Genomic DNA, 23950 nt, shown 5'->3' on the forward strand with positions numbered 1-23950 from the left:
TGATGAAATCAAATTTGACAAGAAATAATTTTCCAGACTGCATTCTTGCTACTAAATTGCACCAAATTGTTTTCTACTCGGATGCATTTAGTTGTTTGCAGCCTGAACAGCAAAAAGCCACATGAAATTAATTTTTTTCAAACCCAATCCACATACGTACATATACGGTTTGAAATTAAATTAGGCTACAACTTGATTTTTTGTTAATGTGCTTCAGTCTGAATGGCCAGATCAGATTTCAAATGGTCATACTTCACTCATAAACACTTACATGTGGGATTTGTTTAGAAATAAATTATTTTTGACACATCATTTGCTATTGTTTTAAATGTACACAATTTAAATTAAAAATAAAAATGAATTCATTTATAAGGATTTATGTGAAATAGTTTATTAACGTGTAGTTCTTTATTCATTTGAAATTGATATTTATTTTTATAAATTATAATATGTGTATAATAATATTGTAATATTCAAGGATAACTTAATTAAATTTGGTTTTGAAAATTAAATGTCTCATGGCGTTACTATGGCAAACAGTGTAGAAGCAAGCAGATTCTATTTCATTACATACTTAATTAAGTAACAGGACAGTCCATCCTAAAAGATCAAATTTTAAAAACAAATCAGAATTGGGTGCATCAAGATCAAGGACCACAAATCTTCCTTTGGATTCACCACAGCTCCAAACTCTGATGCTCAATTCTTTCATCTGATATCTATGTTGCCCTGTCTAGGAACACAATAACATGTTAGACACCCAAGGGAAAATCTAAATGGACAGTGCTATGAGACAGGGGGTGAGATAAAAAAGAAGAGGTCCTGTGTTTAAGGTCTCAGGAGGCTGATGGTACATTTAGATGTCCCTCTTTGTTTGCTCTGCTCAGGAAGGGTGTGACCTTGCACCAACGCCCAGATGAGGTCGATTGTTCTGCCCATATGAAGCCATTAATGACCCCCAAAACCTTTGGGAATCTCAACCTACATGGTTGAGTCTGGGAATCTGCATCCTTCAAGCTCTTTCAGGAAGCAATTGGAAAGAACAAGGCGGTACTGAGCTGCTCTTGAGTATTTGAGCTTTGGCTATTTTTAAACATTTATGGCCTCAGTGCACCTCTAAATGGATCAGAGTTCTCTCCTAAAGCACATAGTTATGAAGCAATGTCATAGCACTGAATGAATGCGATAGCCATGCCAGAAAACATCACTTCAGCTGGCATACGATCGCAAAGCAGCCATAAACCACAAAACATGAGTATCAAGTCCAAATGTTAACATTCAGCACAACCAGAATGTAATATCATGTTCAAAAGTTTGTACTTAAAATTTTATTAAATTACGTTTTCTACCCAATTTGGAATGCCCAATTCCCAATGCGCTCTAGGTACTCGTGGTGGTGTAGTGACTCGCCTCAATCCGGGTGGTGGAGGACGAATCTAAGTTGCCTCTGCATCTTGAGACTGTCAATCTGCTCATCTTATCACGTGGCTTGTTGAGTGCGTTACCGCAGACACATAGCGTGCGAGGAGGCTTCATGCTTTTCTCTGCGGAATCCACGTACAACTTACCACGTGCCCCACTGAGAGCATGAACCGCATTATAGCAACCACGAGGAGGTTACCACATGTGACTCTACCCTACCTAGCAACTAGGGCAATTTGGTTGCTAAGGAGACCTGGCTGGAGTCACTCAGCATGCCCTGGATTTGAACTCGTGACTCCAGGGGTGGTAGCCAGCATCTTCACTCACATTGTGTTGGCAGGTTTGGGTCACGATATGAATTATTGTGAGTAAATAATAAAATGCCCAACTGCAGTCCAACTGTATGGAGGGTCTGAGTGGACATCTTTAAAAATTTAACAAGAAATAGACTTCTATTCTTAGCTCAATCTGAGGATGCATTTTGGTTGAATAGAAATAATTGAGATTTCATAAACACTATTTATGAGCAATAGAGTAAATGACTTTTCTTATTTGTTTTTGTTTTAATCATTGCATTGTGTAATACAGTTACAAAGCAAGACACTAAGGACAAACAAGTGCTTTGCAATGATTTTCTTAGCCAGGGTAAAATTATGTATCCTCTGGTCACTGTAATTTGTGGGTTGTGGGGTGTTGGCTTTGCTCGCTGTTGTCTAAAAGCAGAGGGTGTAACGATCGTTTCTCACTACAATACCAGTGGCATCAGAGTATATTTCAGTCCTTGCTGTGGCCTGGGTTCATCAAATAAAGGGAAAAACTGTCCATCATGTGGCATCGCTTGCAGTGAATTATGTTTAATAAGAAGTTGCTGAAATATGCTTTTACCATTCAGTTTCAAAGAAATGTACAGGGTTTGTTAAATCCGTCCAGTGCTCATTGCACCTGACCAAATACAAAGTCTCACAGTCAACTCAATTTGACTTTTTGACTCCAAACTCAAAATACTGTAGATCTATGAATCACTAGAATGTTTAGGAATGTCTTCTGGGAGTGTGTTGATGTACATAAATGGAGGATACATACAGTGGATACGGACTGAGGCCTTTGAAAGGTTTTGTGTATTGGTGACAGAGAGTTGACATGTGGATAAATCGGCCAGCAGGATTATCCAGCAACCCACTCAAAGTGAGTGATCAGACCATGCCATATGTGTGTTTCTCTGTAATGCTTTCCATAACAATTACATTCAAATCAGTTATCACTTATTTAACTTATTTTCACTCCCCCAAGACTGACTTTCAGGCTGACAGCCTGTCTGGAATTCTGTGAACACGTACAAGCAGAGTGAAACAAGCAGTGAAGTGTACCAGTGCTAGTGTAATGGTAGTGAAGCTGTGCAGTGTGTAAACATCACTCTCCTGACGCTAGAGGCTTTAGCCTCCTTGTTAGCGCACCTGCCTCCCACGCCGGAGATGCCGATTCGAGTCCCTTTCGGAGCAGGGTGATCAAGGCCGGTTACAATGGTGCTGTGACCCGGATGAGAGTGTGGTTTGGGGGGGTGAGTGTAACGGGAGCCAGCTGGTATATAGCTGTGCAGTGTGTAAACCTCACTCTCCTGACCTTTAGAGGTGCACTAGCGACTGGCGCTAGCCTCCCATGCCGGAGATGCCAGTTCAAGTCCCATTCAGACTTGTAATATAATTTAATCTCTCTCTCTCTCACTCTCTCAGAAGACATTGTACAGGTCTTTTGCACACCGGAAGCGACGCAAATTGCTGACGAGTGGCCCTTTCACATTGAAAGTGGGGCTACTTGGCAAGCAATTTTACCCTGGAACGGTATTGGCACAAAGCACCTTTTTACCTCGTCTACCCTCTGCCCATTATGGATGAGAAGAAAAACTACTTGACAATGTAGTTTACTGGCATTATTATCATTATCATACACAGTCTGAGGGGTGATTAGATACAGAATCAAGTGTAAAAAATAATATTAACAGTTAAAAATTTTAGCATTTGGAATAATAGTAATTATATGCCACAGCAGCGCATAATCATTGAATAATGCACACACTTAATGACTGTTAAAACAATAGAGATTGTGTCTTAGTTACATATCTACTTGTGCATTTGCTCAAATTTGCCTGCTTGTTATTAATTAAACATGGCATCTACAGAAAACACAAAATCTTTAGTCTGACCTATTGTTAGATACTGTACATTAAAAATTATTACAGAATTTTGTGGAGAACCACCACGTTTTTGGTATAGAAAGGTGCATAGAGTGCTCTGACAATCACAGCAATAGTATTACTAGTACTAATATTTGGCAAAAAACAAAACAAAAGAAAAACATGTAAGACCCATAAAGTTGTTTATGTAAAAAAAGTGATACAAAGGCAAAGATGCCGCAATATATATTATATTAGAGATATAGGAGAACTTGCGTAAGATTAAATGCAAAGGCAAAAAATGCAATATGCAATATGGAACACATTATGAAAAAATCCACATTAGATCTGATTTTAAAGGATATGCAAGGCAATGATACAGCAATATCATTTACATGTTAAGAAAACCCATATGAGAAAATATGTTTCAGTTTTTTTAGACATTTGATGCAAATGAAAAACACTTCCTCACTGCTAGCTCAGGATTTATTCATTGAGTACCCTTAGCATTTAATGTCAGTGGTCAAAACTTTTGCTGGTTTTGGTAACTGCAGCGGCTCCTGACTTGTGATCTGAAGCACATATTTTATTGGTCTGAGCATTTCATTTCCAGCCGAAGATAAACAAAATCACACACGCTGCAGGTGTGAATGGCTTCATAGGAATCCATTGTTTCAAAATGCATCTAGAATTAGATTTGAAAATTTGAAAATGTGTAGTGGTTTGTGGTGGACCACAGTGGCTGATTGTGGTCAGTAGTGACTGACAGACCACTGCTTGGATTGTGGGTCACTGTGAACAAAGAAAGAGAAACTGAGAGCTCAACATATCCAAAACATTGCAATGATTTTCACATTGACAGAAAACTGATGTATCTGTGATGTTATCAAGCCTAACAATACAGATATTTTACTGTATTTTCTACACACTCTCACTGCAAAATCATAAGGATTCATCCAACTTTTCTAAATATGGCTTATTGGTATGATATCATACGTTTGGTCTTGGAGGGTGGGCAAGGGGGCACCAATAATTCTCTCAGCAGGCCTGACTGTCCGTTGTAGTTTTCTTCTGTTTGATTTTTGGGGGAGGTTGTTCTCCTGAAGTCCACTATCATCTCCACTGTTTTGAGCATGTTCAGCTCAAGGTTGTTGTGACCGCACCAGACAGCCAGCTGATCAACCTCCCATCTGGATGCGGATGAGGCCGATGACTGTGTCATCTGCAAACTTCAGGAGCTTGACAGTGGGGTCTTATGCTGTGCAGTCATTCGTGTAAATGGAAAAGAGCAGTGGAGAGAGAATGCATACCTGAGGAGCACCAGTACTCCTACCAGTCTCACTAGCTACAGATTATTTGTCTGAAAGCTGGTGATCCATCGACAGATAGGGGTGGGCATGGAGAGCTGAGTCAGTTTGGTTGAGAGAAACCAGAATTATGGTGGAGCGTTTGAAGCAGCAGGGAACATCACACTGCTCCAGTGATCTATTGAAGATCTGTGTGAAGATGAGGGCCAATTGGTCAGCGCAGATTTTCAGACAGGCAGGTAAAACATCGCCTGGGCCTGAAGCTTTCCTAGTATTTTGTTTACAAAAGACCCGGCACACATCCTCCTCACAGATCATAAGTGCAGACTGAGTAGCAGGAGAGGGGATGAGGGGGTTCCAGGAGGTGTTGGTGTATATGTGAAGTGAAGATCAGAGCAGGGGAGGGGTGAGACTGGGCTTTTTAAACCTGCAGTAAAACATTCAGTTAATCAGCCATTAGTTGACTCTCTACAGAGCGAAGGGGAGGTGTCTTGTATTTGGCCTTTCCACACAGATGCAGAATCATTGGCTGAAAACAGTTTTTTTCAGCTTTTCAGAGTAGCTTCTTTTAACCAATCTGATATCCTTAGTAAGGGTGTGGTTAGCTTTATTCAAATCTCCCAGAATAATGAGAAAAGAGTCCGGGTGTTGTTGCTCTGTGTCTGTAATGCAATCAGCCAGCTGTTGCAATGCTACGTTCACGCATGCATGTGGCGGCATATAAACACACCAGAGTAAATTAGGAAAACTCCAACAGCGAGAATAAAGGCTTAAAGTTGATGGAGAGAGCCTTTAAATTTGGACAGCAATTTTCTTTCAATGCTGTTTCATCTGTAAACCAACTTACGTTGATGTAAAAGCATGTTCCAGTCCAGTACCGGTGCTCCCTATACACATAATACGCAGCCTGCGTAGGGCACCAACTCCCTAGGGGGGCATAATCTTACAGTTATCTTACGTTATTCAAGGACCCGAAAGCAGTTGTGGAACACAGACGATCGCTTCATGCTCATATCGCACGGCCAGCAGCGGCCCTGTTCCAGTCCCATTGTTGTAACTTTCTGTGGTATTTTGCCTCAAGCACTGGTAATTTCTGACCTTGCTGCCCAGTAACCCAAGTGTCTATAGTAATCCGCAAACACTAGGTTTAGTGTTCTTTACACATGCACTCACACTTAATGACATCACTTTTTACAAGCACTGATGATGTCAGTGTAGAACCATGGATCGGTTACATCGCCAGCTGTGTTAAGAGCTGGGCTCTCAGCCACACTCAAATGTCCTGGCAGGTTTTAGAAAACCCAAAACAGTCGTTCATAAAGCTATAAAAGCTATTTAAATCTGGAAAGCCACAGGGACACACTTGTTAATAAAATATACAGCAGAATGTTTGGCTCTATGTGGCCAGCTTTTTTGAGTGTACTTTATTACGCAGTGTACTTAATTAAATCTGTACAGGGACAAACACTGTCATATCAATTTAAGTTTCCACTACTGCGCACACACAGACAATTACTCATCAATTATAATTTCCTTTGCCCTTATGTCAGTTTTATTTGACATTGCTTAATAGACCAGAAGTACAAAGCTGAAACAAGAAGTCTGGCTGGGACTGGCTGGACTACCAACTGTGTAAAACTACCAGATAGAGTACAAAGGTACCACTTTAGGTCTCTGGAGTTGGGTACCACACATAGCTGGCATACCAAGCTCTTAACCAAAAGGAAGATAACACAAGAACATGCTTGAAATCTTGTGTCTGAAATATGTTTTGCTTTTTTGAGTTGGTGCTGACATATGCATATTCAATAAAGCAATAAGCCATGGGAGGCCTTATGCTACAGTAGTTTAACCATGTTTCAGGGGTGTTTTAATTAATAATGTGCAAAATGACATATTTCCAAAATCAAATAGTTAGTGGGTTACCCAAATAACTGGTCGACTGATCGGTCTCAAGAAAGCCCAGTATTAACAAAGCTCTGGTTAACCTGACCCCAATCAGAAATATTTCTAAGGGGCATTTAATTATGTATTCAAATACAGCTGGAAGCAAGAAGGGGTCTCGAGACTGTACATCGTTTATGGTTCCCAATCAACAAAGTAACTTAGTTTGCTGTCACACATTTGTACATATATCAGCTATTTTACAAATGGCTTTGAAAATTTCTCATCCAATCAGATTTTAGAGTCAGAACTATTATTTTAATAATACAGAGTTGAATCGCTTTTCAGGGAACTTATAATTGATGTGGAGTGGTGGTGGTGTAGTGGTCTAAGCACATAACTGGTAATCTGGTGATCAGAAGGATGCTGGTTCGAGCCCCACAGCCACCACCATTGTGTCCTTGAGCAAGGCACTTAACTCCAGGTTGCTCCAGGGGGATTGTCCCTGTAATAAGTGCACTGTAAGTCGCTTTGGATAAAAGCGTCTGCCAAATGCATAAATGTAAATATGTAAAATGTAACTTCAATGTACGTTTCCAGATCAGATCGTTATAACAGATTACATCCCTGTGCGGCACTTCTAAGAACTGACTCAACATAGAGCTAATTATTTTCTACCTTAGTTAACAGTATAGATAAAAGGGAACTCTTGTGTCATAACAATGTTCATAACAACTCTCTGCATCAACTCTGCATAGTGAAATAAATTATAGTTTTGTCATGCAATGCCTTCATTTAACACCCAAGACAAGCTGATATTTCAAGATTAAAATCGCAGCATGCTGAGGTAAATTTTGGCTCTAATCCTAATGCGGGTTTTTCTGTGTAATGAGATGTTAATTTTCAGGGTGATTCTGTAACTGGGCTCTTATGACATCAGTTTTTAAGTGTATATTTTTAAATCAGTGCAGCAATATATCAGTGCGCTTTGTCCCACGTCCCGCATGTCATGAGCAGTATTTACGCATTTACCCCGCACCCTTGCGGGGGACTGGAAACTATCGCAGCTACTTCAGACAGATTAACTGTATCAATTCATGTAAACATCCAAGTTAACTACATTCAGCATGAAATAAAACATTGCAGGAGTGAAGAAAGTAGTAAACTCCCAGCTCGTACGTCTTCTCCATGGTGGATTGTGGCCAATTAACTGTCGTCAAGTGCACATCAAATGTACATTCAAAATTAGAGTGCATTGTAGGTAATTATGAGTGAATAAAAGTAGGGAACAAGTGGCTCACTCAGAATTCAGACACTCTTACAAAATGTCAGACACCCAAAATAGTGCACTATATAGTGGGCGGTTTCAGACACAGCAAGTGTTCCACGACCGGGGTTGGTGCCCTACATACTAGGCTGCGTACTCTGCATTTAGAGAGTGGCAGTACTGCTGTATAGAACTAATGAACATACCATCTAAATACTTACGACACTGAAAACTAACTACACTGAAATAAGAATCCACACAGGACTTTAAAAGCTATGAAATAGCAAAAGTAGGCATTAATAAAACATGATCTTGCTTTGGTTTATATTTCAGCATTATATATAATGTCCTTGTGGGACATTTTCACATTTTCACTGTAATAATAACTAGAAATGTTTCCAAACCTCTCTTATTGACAAATTCATCCAGATCTGACAAGAGCCCTTTTTTTTAGGATAGTTCACCCAAAAATTACATTCTTCACATTCTTGTGAATGATTCACATTCTTCTCTGCATTTCACATCCTGCTGTCTAGCATAGAAATGACATATAGTGCTCTGTTTCTCACCCACACCTATCATATCACTTCTGAGGATATGGACTTAACTAGAGTCTTATGGATTACTTTTATGCTGCTTTATGTGCATTTTGGAGAATCTAAATTTTGCCCATCTTAATTTGTGTTCTGCAGAAGAAAGGAAGTCAAACACATCTAGGATGGCATGAGGTTGAGTAAATGATGAGAGAATTTACATTTTTGGGTAAACTATTTCTTTAATTTTACATTCTGTCATAATTTCCCTACCCTCATCTTGTTCCAAACCAGTGTAAAGCTTTGTATTATGTGGAACACAAAATATGTTAGACAGAATGTTAGAGACTGAGAGACTTAGTCACCATTAACTTTCAAAATATGGAGAAAAATACATTCACTGAAATGAACACATCCATGCAACATCTCCTTATTGTGTTGCATGGAAGAAAGAAATTCATACGGGTTTGGAACCACATGATGGTGAATGATAACAGAATTTCCATTAATAATAATAATAATTCTATAATACATGTTAAATGTGTATTATGTAATGGAATATAGGGGAGTAAACATCCATCATGTCATTTGTGAAAGTAACGAGTTACTCACTATTTGAGTACTCTTTTAATTGGATACTTTCTTACTCAAGTAATTATTTATGTTAGTACTTCTAAATAATTTTACTTTTAATTAAGTACAATTTTTGTCTATTCTACCCACCTCTGACCGTGATATTATAAATATGTTTTGTTTGCTTACACAAATAATTGCCATTGTACTAAATCCAAAACCTATTCAGCTTAATTAAAATATTATCTGTATTTATTTTTTTATGTATTTTTTACTTTGTATTAAATTGAGTGTATCTTTCATAGAATAAAACTTTGGTGATTAGTTTCATGATTAAGACCTTTCTTTAAAGGATGAAACGGTAATGTCAAATTCAGTAAAATGTTAGCAATAAATAAAATTAAGTTAACTTTGCCTTAAAATATAAATTTTATAAAATCTTCAAACTTTCCACAGATACGAGTTTGAAACCCCCTGCGCTAGAGTATCATTTTGAACATAGTCAGAGTAATTTGGTTACACAAAAACAGTATTTGTTGATAAAAAGCAATGGCATGTGCTTTTTGTTAAGACACGCTGGAGGATATCAAGAGTATTGAACTGGCTTAATCAGTCTACAGTTGTCAGTGCTTGCTGATGGATTAATGCTATTTTTGTTTGTCTAGAACAAAGTGCTATATGTGGAAATTGTTTTTAAATTCTATTACACAGACATACTGGTCACATGACCGAGTTATTTTATTCACTAGACATCAAAAGCAAGCTTATACATATAATTGAACCTTGAAGGGAAAGGTAATGGAACTATGCTTTATGAGGTTCTTTACAAATTAGCATTAAGTTTTTATGCCAAGGTCAGAAATGAACAAAATACCACCAAAAGTAACAAAAATGCTTATCATATGTTGATAAAATGTCCCCCAAAGTGAATTATTTTTTTCCCCATCTGTTCTGTAACATTTAATGTGATATAATATAGAATTTAGTTCTATCTAGTAATGATTTTAGTGCAGGTTTCATAGTGACCTGTAGCTGTCAGATATCTGTATTCACTTTCTCAAAGGCAAGTGTCATTGAATGTGTAGCTGATATTGAAGTATGTTTTCTTGGGAAAAACTCAAAATCTTCAAACCTTGAATTTACCGTGATGTAGTCAGTAGAGATCTATGTATTTTAAAATGGGAACCATATAATTATATCAAATGTATTCTAGCAGATTGTTTATTGTGTTATAATATAAAACATTATTTACAGCTACATGTGTGTTTAATATCAGTTATATGTTTAGAATAAGAATATATTTTAATTAATTGACTAACACTGGGTTTTTATACAGCACAAAAACCTTTAAGGAATAAAATCCAAAGCAAAACAATTCCAGTGTGTAAATAGTGTGCCTCAATTTTTTACATTAATATTAATAGTTAAAAGTTAATTTAGACACCGTTTTATATTATGGTATTACCGTGAACGGCAATCAAGGATTGTAATATACAATAAAAAATACAATAAAATCAGTTTATTTGTTACCCTGATAAGAACTGTATTTACCCTCTAAAGTTCCTAGATTGTGAAATCTAAAACTCTCTGAGACAGCGTGCAATTTTCCAACATAACCTGTGAAAGTCAGTGATGATTAAGAGCAATGTGGGCGTGTGTACGTGCAGGTAAAGGTAGGGCATGCCCCACGGCTTATGGGGGTGGGCATAGACAGGAAGGGGGCGGGGCATAGATGTCACAGGAAGCACAGGATAAATCAACCAGTCAGATACTGTGTCACACATCAAAAAGGAAGGAGGGGAATAGAAAAAGACAGCTTATCTGTACTGATACCGCATACTACAAACATTCAGAGCCACACACGGTATTCAGGGCCATAATGGCTCTAACGTACTCTTCTGTTCCTATCTATGTGCAGTTCTCAAAGGACAAATACATCATGGATGGACCACCGGAGAAGCTTCGGAGAGAACTAGAGGAGGAACTGAAACTAAGCAGTGAGGAACCACGGAGCCATGCCTGGTATCATGGAGCAATCCCCAGACAGGTACTGCTTTTCTGGGCATTAGAAGAGGGAGAGGGGTGGGTGGACTCTAGAGTTTGTATCATGGAGATCTCTGTTATTATGGGATTATCTATATATATATTTTAGTTTTGTAGACAAAAATATAATTGTGCCACCATATTAATTTATTTAATTATAAAACTAAAATATAATAATAAAAAAAAAAGTTTTTGTAATTGATGACTCTGACCAAATAATAAAGTAAAGAAGCCGCTAAGTGCTCAACATAGATGGGAACTCCATCAATACTGTTTAAAAAGCATCCCAGGGTGATTCCTAAAGAAGTGTGGAGAAAATGTCAAGAGTACATGTCTGCAAATTCTAGGCAAATGGTGACTACTTTGAAGATGCTAAAATATAACACAGTTTTGATTTATTTTGGATTTTGTTTAGTCACAACATAATTCCCATAGTTCCGTTTATGTTATTCCATAGTTTTGATGACTTTACTATTATTCTAAAATGTGAAGAAAAAAAATTATAATAAAGAATAAGTGTTTCAAAACTTTTGATCGGTAGTCAAGTGGTTGTTTTGTAAGGAACGATGCACAATTACCCAGCTATTATTGCAACATAAACCCTGACAGGGCGATCAGGACCCTAACACAAAACAGAAATCACTTCTAGAACCATGAAGAGGTATATTTTGCAATTATCCTGCTTATTACACGGTTATTTACCAAATATGTAAATTAATAGACATAATATTGATGTGAAAATACTGATTTATGGTGAAATAGTTTATTCACATGAGAAAACAGAGACCTCCTACAGTGTATGAAATTGCTTGCCACGAACAACGGTCAAATATACAGTTTAATGGTCATTATATATAAAAATATATAATTTCAGAATGTTGCAATTGATCAGTTTAATTTATAGGTCTATGGTTACCATGCCTTTGAAAGATGGTGCATACATTTAATATTGGTTTGACCACCAAAGCACTTCTGTTCTCTCTCCTTGAGTGACACTGGAAGTCTTACTTTTATCTGGCACCGATACATTCACATCTCTTTGTGGAAATGATTATGAAATAAAGACATGTGGCCATGTTTGCTACAGCTGGAGACAGGGCAAGGCCAGTAATACTTGATTAAGGGAAGAAAATAGATTTTGATCCATAGTGAATCTATGACTACTTTAGATGTTCTTATTACCAACTTGTTATACAAATAAGTATATTGATTACAGTGATGGTACAAGATGAAATCTGTATGACGGTACTAAATGATTACCACATTCATGTACTTTTGTTTTTACATGGTACTCCCAAGAATACTATGGTATTACCATGATTTATGTCCAAACAACTATGGTATTACCAAAACCACAGTACTTTTTTGTATGTTTTGTTGGTGTACTCATAATGCGCTTGCCAAGCTTGAAAATGGTGAAACATGTTCAAATATTTATTGTATATTAACCTTCACACCATAGGCGTTACTAGAACATATTTAAGAGGGCTTCAGCCCCCCTAAAAATCTGTGAATTTGCAATCAGCACCCCCCATTTCCTATGTAACCCCGGTGTCCTGGCCAAATTCCCCCCATTGGCACATCTCAATCATGGCCTCCTAAACATCCCCATCCATTAATTGGCTCTATGACTCTACTCTGTCCTCCCCACCAATAGCTGGTGTGTAGTGAGCGTACCGGTGCAATATGGCTGCCATTGCATCATCCAGGTTGATGCTGCACACTGGTGGTGGTTGAGGAGAGTCCCCTGTTCACTGTGTAAAGCACTTTGATTGTACTGTCAGAAAAGTGCTATATAAATGTAACGTTCATTCATTCAATATAACTTCAATCTACAAAAGTTGCAAATTGATTTTCTATAATAAGCACAATTATTCGTTAATGGAAAATGTAAAAATAATGATTTGAATGGATCTTGGTTTCAGTTTTTTTTTAATAACTTTTTAAGTGTGTTTATTTTAATGACAATATTCTGAATGAATATTAGCTGGCTATCTTGAATTATGTAAACACAGTGAAAAAAGCATTACACTAGATATGCTGGAATATATTAAATGTTCAAATCTAATTGGCTCACCCCCAATGAAACTAAGATGTGTGTAATGGTTCAAGGGATGGGCAAGGAGGAGGCGGGAACTGGATGAACAGTTAACGTAAAGTTTAATGATATAAATGAACTTAAAACAAACATAAACAAACACGCACACATGCAGCGCGGCCGCCTGGGTCTCTCTCGCTCTCGAACTGGTGCATCCGGCTCCCCTTTATCTCGCTCTCCTGCTGATCAGTTGGTTCAACGCTGGCCTTGCATCATTATGGCCCTGCCACGCCCTCCACCTCATCACAATTTAAATCCTAGAATCGCCCCTGCTTTGCACAATGTTGCATTGACATAGTAACCTAAAATGGTATGCATTGCAAAACTGTCTGTTGCCTTCTTAAATGTTCCATTTCCATTTAGATACATTTTTATTTGCTTGGCTGAAGCTTTGTAAACTGGAAAACAGCATAACATTCTCATTTACAGTATAAGCATATCAGGGTGACAGATTTTCTTTTTAAAACAGATATTTGTTTTGAAAGGCCCAAGGGATATACGTTTTTTAGGAAACTATCACCCGCAGCTCGCCAGGTGTGGCAGAACCCTACTTAAATATGATTCCACTTGAAAACTTAAGGTCTAAATCTGTTCAAAATGTTATATTGAATAAATGTTCTACTATTATCTGACACCACGTTCTGTCAGGTAGTAGTGTTTAACGAGCGACAATCTGCCCCACCTACATCCGTGGTCACGAGCCCCTACCGAAAACTATTTTAATAATACAAAATAAAACTCAGTATTGGTACTAATACTTGCTTTATGATATAAACAAACTGATGAATCACAGCTTACAAAATGTGAATGTGAAATCCAGTGATATCCTTAAACTAGCCTGAGAGCAGAGAGAGTCAGTTCACACATTAGTTGTTCAAAACTTGTTTTTAACTGGTTTACAGGCGCCAAACCTGCCTTGAACTGGAACAACCACATTCACACCCAGGCTTGAAAGCTAAATCTGGAATATGTTGATAATGCATTTCTGGGAATTGCAATTAGCTCCTTGTGACCTGTCGTGGTTATACAGACTTGATAACAAAATTCAAACATAATAATAACTTTATTATATTAAGTACACTATATATCGGACTATTCATTAACACCAAGAGCCATTCAAAAAACAGCTGTCAACAGTTTATCATTATGTCAAACATTACAGTGCCAACAGCTACAGATCCGCTCTTATGACAACTATGTACTCTAGCTTATTTCCCATGCTCCTTTGCAGGATATGCCCCTGAAACTGACAACTCATCCATCTACAACTGCATTAGAGTGAGATTGATAATCTTATGTTGATTCATGCTTGCTATCTGACCCGAGGTGTATTTATTTAATGTTACAGCATCATGTGAACAGAACTACCAGCGTCCAGAGCTAACCTATTGTTTACACCACAAATACCACCCAGCGATGTTTGTCACAATGGAACATAATCGCTCCTGGACGTTTAACACACTCAGAAGTGACCTTAGAATGTCGTTCTATGGGTTTAAGATTACCTTTGGCAAGATTATTTATTCTGTTCTGCAACAAAGGATTCCTTAAACTGCGTGCTGCAGACCTAGTAAGGCTTAGATCAGATTTGAAAAGAAAAATAGAATAAATAAAAAGAAAGAAAAATTGGAATCTATAGATCTACAACACTTAAAAATACAAAAAGCATCTTAAGAGTCGCTTTGTCTTTAAAAATGTAACATACAGTATGTATAATATATGTGTACTGTATATTGTAGGGTGTAGAATGTCCACTAGTAAAAATGTGTCTATTTTGCATGTGCATTGCAAATTGCAACATTATAAAATGTAACATTATTAATTCTAATATTCACATGAAATTGAGAATTATCTTAGTATTTGGTATGTACCCCTTTTGCTTTAATGACAGCATGCACTCATGCTGGAATGGACTGCAAAGTGTTATCCGGTATTATTTGAAAATGCTCCAAAGAGCATCTTGTATGCTTCCATAAAAGTAACACGGTCAGTCTCATAAATTTGCTTATTGATTAGTGACCTAGAAATAGTGCAGAATAGTGCAGAATCAAAAATTACGTTTCTTTGTTTTACATTTTTCGAAATCCTAAAACATTATTTTTCTTTCCAAATTTGAATTAGATTTTGATTTCCACATATTATATTTTTTTCTGTGTATAGACAACTAAAAAGAGGTTCTGCCAAAATATAATGTACATTCGCTTATTTGTTTTGACTGGTTTGATTCTTAATTAATGACGACAACATCCACATATCAACACAGTCAGCATACACTCATTTATCCTTTTGTGTGATCTGTGGATCACTACACGCCCTGTGATTATGCATTCAGTTCTTCACAAAGCCCCTGACAGCACATGGGCTGCAATACAGGTTGTGTTTACCCGCAACTCTTGTGTCTTTCAGGACGAGTCAGACCTGCTCGACTGAAGTCAGTCAAACAGACTACAGATTAATGTGGCAGTCTAAGAAAAGCAGTCTAATTCTACATGTTCTTTTTGTGAACACTGGTGTGAAATGACCTGTGGTTGAATTCAGAAGTGCTTACTGTCCCAGGGTGTTGTGTTTGTCACCGTGGGGAAAAAAGAGATTAAAACACGTTAATGAAGTGGAATTAATTAATGGCACAAGGCAGGTAGCAACCTGTGAATCCACAATAATCATAATGATTTATTCTAAAATAACTTTAGACAAACACATTGCAAAGCCTCCATGAATATCATGCAATTACTACTGTATATCAAGAATATCACAGTATTACCATGGGACATTTTCAAGAAACACATAAATACCATTGTACATTTGTTAGTTAGTGTACATTATATGTGTTATGAATATACATTACTGTATGTCTGAAGTTAGGTAACTATAACTACTCTTACAAAAAAAAAAGAATGTATTAGCCATTACAATTGTACAGTGTTGGCTATATGTGGTAATACTATAGTACTTTGATATATACCATGGTGCTGAATGATTTCTACATTTATATATCATGGTATTGACATGCTACTCTAAGAGTACCATTGTATTATATTGGAACATGTTCCAAATACACAGTACTACCATGGTACTTTTTTATTTGTGTACATTATTTATAACTATAAACTCATGTTTAGTTGCTGTTAGGTCTGAGAACAGCTGATTAGCAAAGCCATCCTGGAAACAGCCATAAAAGCTCAGCGATTCTAATCACACTTAATGACACTTTTCCTGGTGCCACTGCTGCCCAACTGCTCAAAGCATAATATTTGTGTAAAATCTAGAGGTAAATTACTCATTTCTCTGTCACTAGTGTCACCAGACTGTTTTAATATTTCAATAGCAGCACAGAGCCTCAGTGTTTACAATGTTTTGGGGTAATCAACCAACAAATGGCATACTGCTAGTTGTCTATGCATTATAATAGGGTCTCTTCTGGCTTTTCAAATATCAAAACATTTCAGTTTGGAGAGGTAATCCATCATTCTAAACTGCTTGACTGCACTGGTGATCCATAAATGAAACAAATATTTAGGGCATGCCAGGCATCACTGTCATAAAAGTATCTCCATGTTTACTGTTGATGGTCACATAATCCGATTAGAGAGAATGTTTAGAACAAAAATAATTGAGAATTTATGAGCAGAAATCATCACTACCTTCTAAATGCTTACTTCTCAAATGTTTACGTATCAAACGACACCATTTACAATGAACTATCATTATCACTGTAGGTACTACATGAATGAAAGCAAGTAAAAACATGCAGATAACAAAATTGGTCACACTTTATATTAGGTGGCCTTAACTACTATGTACTAACATTAAATACATACAAGACTATTTATTTATGGTGCAACTATGTTGTTATGATATACGTTGCAAAATTCCCACATTTGCTGCTACTGAGGTTGAGGTACGGGTAGGTTTAGGAGCAAGGGAAAGGTTAGGGTTTAGAGTTTGGTTTTGGGGTAAGGGATGGGTTAGGGGTCAAGTTAATAGTGTATCTACAAATGTAATTAAATGCAAGTACTTTAACTGTAATTACAATGCAACAACATGTATGTACATAATAAGTACATTGTGTTAAAGCCACCTAATATAAAGTAGGTCCACAAATTTGGTCCTTTTTGTCATTTGTTTGACATTATGAAAAATAGAGAAAGGACAGTAAATGATGGGGAAAACAGTGGGAAAGATGACCAGCAAATAATATGAGCTGGATTCAAACGTGCATTGCCCGTATGAGCACCATTGCTCTAGGTGTCGAAGCCTGTACACTAACCACAAGGCCATTGATCCAGCATCAGAACTCATCTGAAATGATTGGGGAAGGAAAAACAAGACAACATTTTTTTTAACCACATGCACACACACATAAAAAAACTGCCTATTTTGTGTGTGTTTGGATTTCAGGTGGCTGAAAACCTAGTCCAGCGGGATGGAGACTTTCTGATTCGGGATTCGCTGTCCAGTCCAGGAAACTATGTCCTGACCTGCCAGTGGAAGAACAGCCCCCAGCACTTCAAAATTAATAAACGAGTAGTAGCCATGAACGAGGCCTATTCACGTGTTCAGTACTTGTTCGAGAAGGAAGGATTCGACAGCATCCCAGCGCTAGTGCGATACTACGTGGGCAACCGTGAGCCTGTGTCTTTAGTTGTCGGAGCGATTATCTTTCAGCCAATCAACAGATCTCTGCCTCTGAGATGCCTGGAGGAGAAGTATGGTGTGGGATCTATACACATGGAGGCTGGATTACTCAGAGAGGAAGAGCCTGACTTCGAAACGGTTGAGTTTGAATATCATGAATGGACACGCCAGCCGTGGGAATCTCCTCAGGTGAGAGAAACACTAATATATATATATATATATATATATATATATATATATACACTGACCGACCGACAGATTTCGTAGGAGTGGTTCATGTCATCTTAGTTTCTGAGAGTTTCCAAGACTAAGTGACCTGTCTTTCTCCTTCCCAGCAACAAGGATAAGTGTGGGAGTCAACCAGCATGTCTAAACCATGTTCAGGAGAGGAGACATCCACTAAAGACCCATCAGTCGGAGAGCTTCCTCCCAATCGGTGAGTGCCTGTCAGCTTTATCCTCCTTGATACCCTGTCATGCCTCTAACTCTCCGGTGATACACACATCTGACAGCCTTGAAGACCCATCATCTTCTTCACTTTGTGCCAAACAGAAAGTAATTCTCAAAGTCAAGATGTCGTTTCCACCTTTGAAATTCACACAGAGTTATCCAACGTTAAATGTGTGAAATGAGACGTGGGATTGGAATGCAAAATAAATTGTTTGTGGAGGAGAATGAAAGGGGAGATACTGGTCATTTATGCCTATGTCAGTGGAATAAAGATGGTTATACAAAAAATGTTTGCTTTGCAGTCCACGTCAAAAACTAGTGTGGTGAATCTGCTTTTCCTTGCAGAATGCAAAAACAAAACTTTACGTGTTTCTGCAAATTAGAGTGGCAGCATTGGACTTGATTTGACTTATCTCCATGAACACTGTGCAGCCAATCTACTGTACTGTTATTTAAATTATATTAAAAAAAATATATATAATTAAATTATACCAAGATTTTTGTAGTCTATAAAAGTACCGGTAAACATTTCATGACACAAATCAAATTTTAATATCTCAGCTAAAACAAATATGCACTGAATACACTCCTTTAAGGTACATATTAAATAGTTAATTTAATATATATATATATATATATATATATATATATATATATATATTCATTTAATATTGGATTACTGGATGGATTGGAACTGGATGACATGTAGCCTTTTTTCAAGCAATCATTCCTCTCTTTTTCTTGTCAGTATTGCTATAATTGCATTTTTCATATAACAATCTGTATTCCACGACAGGGCCTGTTTACAAGCCTACTGTGACATTACATTAATGCCTTGTCAAGAAAAATTATTTTGACCCAGATGCTCTGCAAAATAATGTGAGACATGAGCGCATATAAATATGTTGCATTTTTAAAGCAGCCACCTGTCAGTCAGATGTGTAATGGAGTGAATCGGATCTTGATACTGCTGATAATATAGAAAGACATTACTATTGTTACATATTTAATTTTTTTATTTTAGTATCGACTTGGCAACAAAGTACTGGTCTGGTGCTTTTGACTTCCCTAATATGACACATATAAATATATTCCTCTGCTTTCAGGCTGTAGGCCCCAGGCTCAAATTCAACATATGGAGCACCAGCAGTGCCCTAAATCGCCAGTATTCCGAACAGGAAGTGAGCCAGCCCTGAGCCCCACAGTGCCACGCAAAATGGCCTTTGACATGCCTGGTGAGGCCATCCGTGGATCTGACAGCCAGCTGTGTCCCAAGCCGCCCCCTAAACCCAGCAAGGTGCCCTCAATGAGAACATCCTGCACCCCTGGCCTGCAGCCTCTCATCCCTCCTGTACTCCCAGTAAAGCCCCACAAACAGCAACATTCATCTCAGCAACAACAGCAGTTGGGTAGCCCATCAAGTCCAGAAATAAGCTACTGTGAACTGAGTCCATGCACCCCTGCCGAATGGGAAAAAATGAACAGACAGCAGGCCAACGGCTATGTGGAACGTCTAAAGACTGAAGTGTTACAAAGAACTGATAGCAACATTAAGCTGGACTGTAGTTCCTATAATAATACAATTGAGGCCCTGGACAATGACTGTAAGGATAACAATGAGGGGGATAAAGAACAAGAACAGAATGCCAAGAAATTTTGTGGTTTCCAAAGACCTGTGTTTGAAACTGAATCAGTGTTTAAACCAGGAGACACAAACTTCAGGCTTCTGCCAGTGGAGAACAAGCCATTGGAGATGTCAGTGTTGAAGAAAGCCAAAGAAATCGTCATCAGTCAAGATCCAAAGACGATCGCAAAACATATCCTGCAAACAGACTGTCAGGTATGACTATGAGACATTGAAGCCAACATGAACTCAAAATTGGCCCGATTTACTTTCTTAATACTGTTTCTGCATAGCACCATATTGAATCTTTCAGCTGAAAGCAATAACTTGCTTTACATCTAAAATGACTGTCCTTTAGGCTACGGTCACCAAATTGCTAGTTTTAGGCTACTGTTATAGGTAGTGTAGCCTTTCTAAAATCTTGCCAGTAGTTAGCTTTATGGTAATGTTATAGGTAATGTAAAGTAAGGTTATGGACATAATGACAGACTCAAAAAAGCAGTATCAGAAGGACATGTTGAGATCGTCTTGAGGGTGAACTTGATCAGCCTTCATGTCCTGGTCAAAAAGCATCCTTAAAAAGTGGTTGTCGGTGGAGAATCAGAAAGGAAGTAGTTTTACATAATCGACTACAAACTCGCATTCAGGTTTGGCTCCGTTCTGGTATGACATGCCTATTTATGGTCCAGTTTGGTCTTTGACAGGAATGAAAACAAGGCTGTAATGGATAATCTCTTCAATGGGTTGTACTGTTATTTAAAGTGTTTTGGATTGTTCCGCTGACGAAACATTGAGAAGAACATCTTTCCCCAAAAAATTCAGTTGGCACAAGATCTAGCTTTATACCATGCATACCACTGAAAAGACTAAGTCTATCTGTCAGAGCTTCATTTGCATTCCCATCAAAATCAAATATGGCGCTATAGTGACTAAGGTCTATTCGGTTTCATGAAATATATCACATTCGTATAAAAGTAAAATGGGTTGCAAATGCCATTTCATGTTGATTTTAAAAGCTCATATTGGTGTGTATAATATTAATTGTACAATAGAGGACCAATCTACCACTGATTGTTTGATAACTTTCAATAAAAAAAAAAATGGAAGGGGCAGGACAAAAACAAGCTAAACATACAACAAAAGATCAAGAAAGATCTAAACAAAACTAGGGATAACCATCCTCACCCAAATGCTGAAAATATGGTTATTATGGACAACAGGTCTGTAATTAAAGTCTCATTATGTGAGTTAGCTTACTCTTCAGGTTAAAGACTGGTTCCTTCTTGCCAACCTGAGGACAAGACCACAACTGTGCCACACCGCAGGGGCTAAATTCAGATGAATCCAATTGAAAATGACACAAAAAGGCTCTTATACACATGACTATCCACATCACCACATTTATTTCTGCCTGTATTAGAGGCACAAGGCTGTTTGTCTGGGTATTTGGGAATTAAATCTCAAGCTGGTAATTTATGTCAGTCACAGGACCAATATTACAGACGAGAAAAAAAGGTTGGCTCACCCAACACAACATATTTTCTCCACTATAAATCTGCCCTAAAATCCAGATCATGAACACTTTTAAGTCAACTTGAAATCAAAAGAGACAGAATTTATTGTATTAATACACATTGTATTATTTTCCATGATTTGTCAGTGCACGTTACTAAAATATACAATATACAAATATATATATATGAATAAATAAAAACAATTTGTCATTGTTATGTTTCATTCAAATTTAAGAACTCGCTCTCTTTTAAAAAACTTTCCTTTTTTAGCTTAAACCTCCACATTTGTTTTACTGTATATTCATTTGGAAACATAACATTACCAAAGCAAATGGGTTGCAAATACGAATTCATTTTGACTTTAAAATTAAGGTTCAGCTTCTTTGCAATACTTTTGGTTTTGGATGTATGTTCATGTGATGCAAATTCTCTGTGTACTTGTTACAGGTTGCTAGGATACTGAATGTTTCTGAGGAGATGAAAGGTCAAATGGGTGTGACCTCTGGGCTAGAGTTGGTGACCCTTCCTCATGGGAGACAGTTGCGTCAGGACCTCATGGAAAGGTAAACAGACAGTCAACACATGATCTATAAACCAGGTTTCTGATGACACAGCAGGGGCAGACAGTGACCCAGAAAACTTTCAAACAGAAAGTATTAACTCTTTAAACACCTGTAAAGATGTCTTATATTGCTCTCTCACCAGACTTCTCTGACCTACTATAAATGAGTAGAGCAAAAAACATTTGACCAATAGAGGATCTAAACATTACACATTTATCTCTTAGCTAAATACAAAGAGTATAAACTTTAAAGCTGCATTGGAAAAGTGTAGTAAACGTTTTTTTTTTTTTTTTACTATTTTTTAATGTATTACTTTTTAAAAACAGAACTGTCATGACTGTGACATCATATCTAGTTGCAATTTTGCATCCTCAAAGTCTAGTATGAACAAAATTTGAACAAAGTCCATATCACTGAAATTATGAACTAGGAATTTATTGCACTGTCCAAAATCAAGTAGGCTACAAATTTAACATGCTTGTCTTGTCCTTTATTAAACAGGCATAACACCATGGCAATTGGTGTTGCTGTGGATATCCTTGGGTGTACAGGAAGTCTAGAGGAGAGAGCTGCCACCCTAAACCGGATCATTCTGGTTGCCCTGGAACTAAAAGACTCCATGGGAGATCTTTATGCCTTTTCCTCCATAATGAAAGCATTGGACATGCCTCAGGTACCAAACACCTTCTCATCACTGCTACACAGCAGTTTAGGTTGATTTGACTCAGAGACATTTTACTTGTGTGCGGTCCAGTTTATGGAAAAATTCTTAAATATGTCTGATCTTTCTTGTATGAACAGATTACCAGATTGGATCATACGTGGACAATCTTACGGAGGAAATATACACAAACAGCCATTTTTTACGAGAAATCATTGAAACCATTTTACAAAGGACTCTATGAAGGAAGTGGTGAGTTTTGACTAGTATAAAAAAAACGTAATATCAGTCAATTCTTTTGTGAAATGGTATTTCACAAAAAGTAATAATTCTGTCATTATTTATCATTAGTTAACCACACATCATTCTAAACCTGTATGCTATGTATTTCTGTGGAGCACAGATGTTGGGTGAACTATTCCTTTAATGATCTACAAAGTCTGTGGATGAAAGTTTTTGACAATATACAGTTGGACGCTTTAAATGCCCCTTTACAGGTCATTTCCAATAAAGTTATTGATCTGTCTTTTCAGCTGAAATTCCACTGAGCAACGCCAGCATTCCGTTGCTAATGCCTCTACTCACTCTAATGGAGCGGTCTGCTGTCACTTTCGAAGGCATGGACGCCTGGGAGAACAATGACCAAGGCTGTGAAATCATGTTCCGCCACCTAGAGGGAGCTCGTGCTGTTGCACGCAATGCAGACACCTACACCTGCAACGCACAGCGGATCCTCAACAGTAAGCCAAGGGCATTACAAAAGACAGTTTAGAAGTTCAGTTTGGATGGTTGATGCTTTACTTTGAAGGAAGTCATCAGCCATATTCATAGAGATTTGTCATAGAAGGCTCATATCTTTTTAGAATAAGACTGATTTGAAATTTCAAGACCTTGTAATGACATGTGGTCATTGGTTTCTTACATGTCTTGGCTATGTTGTATGAATATTTAAAACCATTCTCTGGAATACAAACAGAATATATAGAATAGAATGTAAAATTACCACTAAACTGTATGTATATGACATTGTGCTAGATTCAAGTCTCTCATAGCACTCTAGTCTCTTCACACTAAACTTAAACTCAAATCAATATTTTAAACAGCCATGTAAAAAAGTGGAATACTGTACAGTCAGCTGGTCATTATCGTAAAATAAACCATTCGAGGATGATACAAAACTTCCGCTTTGGGTACTGATAACTCTGT

General features: G+C 37.5%; 1 protein-coding gene across 1 annotated transcript in view; it reads left to right on the forward strand.

The window, feature by feature from the left end:
• Window positions 1–23950, forward strand: part of LOC127630872 (breast cancer anti-estrogen resistance protein 3 homolog) — a 102062-nt gene that overhangs the window by 76740 nt on the left and 1372 nt on the right. Inside the window, 9 exon segments of the mRNA XM_052108714.1 lie at window positions 11075–11203; window positions 17696–18060; window positions 18062–18121; window positions 18268–18368; window positions 19489–20222; window positions 21968–22083; window positions 22585–22756; window positions 22885–22996; window positions 23278–23484. Coding sequence (XP_051964674.1) covers window positions 11075–11203; window positions 17696–18060; window positions 18062–18121; window positions 18268–18368; window positions 19489–20222; window positions 21968–22083; window positions 22585–22756; window positions 22885–22996; window positions 23278–23484 — 1996 coding nt within the window.

This window comes from Xyrauchen texanus, chromosome 37 (genome assembly GCF_025860055.1).
Source record: "Xyrauchen texanus isolate HMW12.3.18 chromosome 37, RBS_HiC_50CHRs, whole genome shotgun sequence".
NCBI classification, from domain to species: domain Eukaryota; kingdom Metazoa; phylum Chordata; class Actinopteri; order Cypriniformes; family Catostomidae; genus Xyrauchen; species Xyrauchen texanus.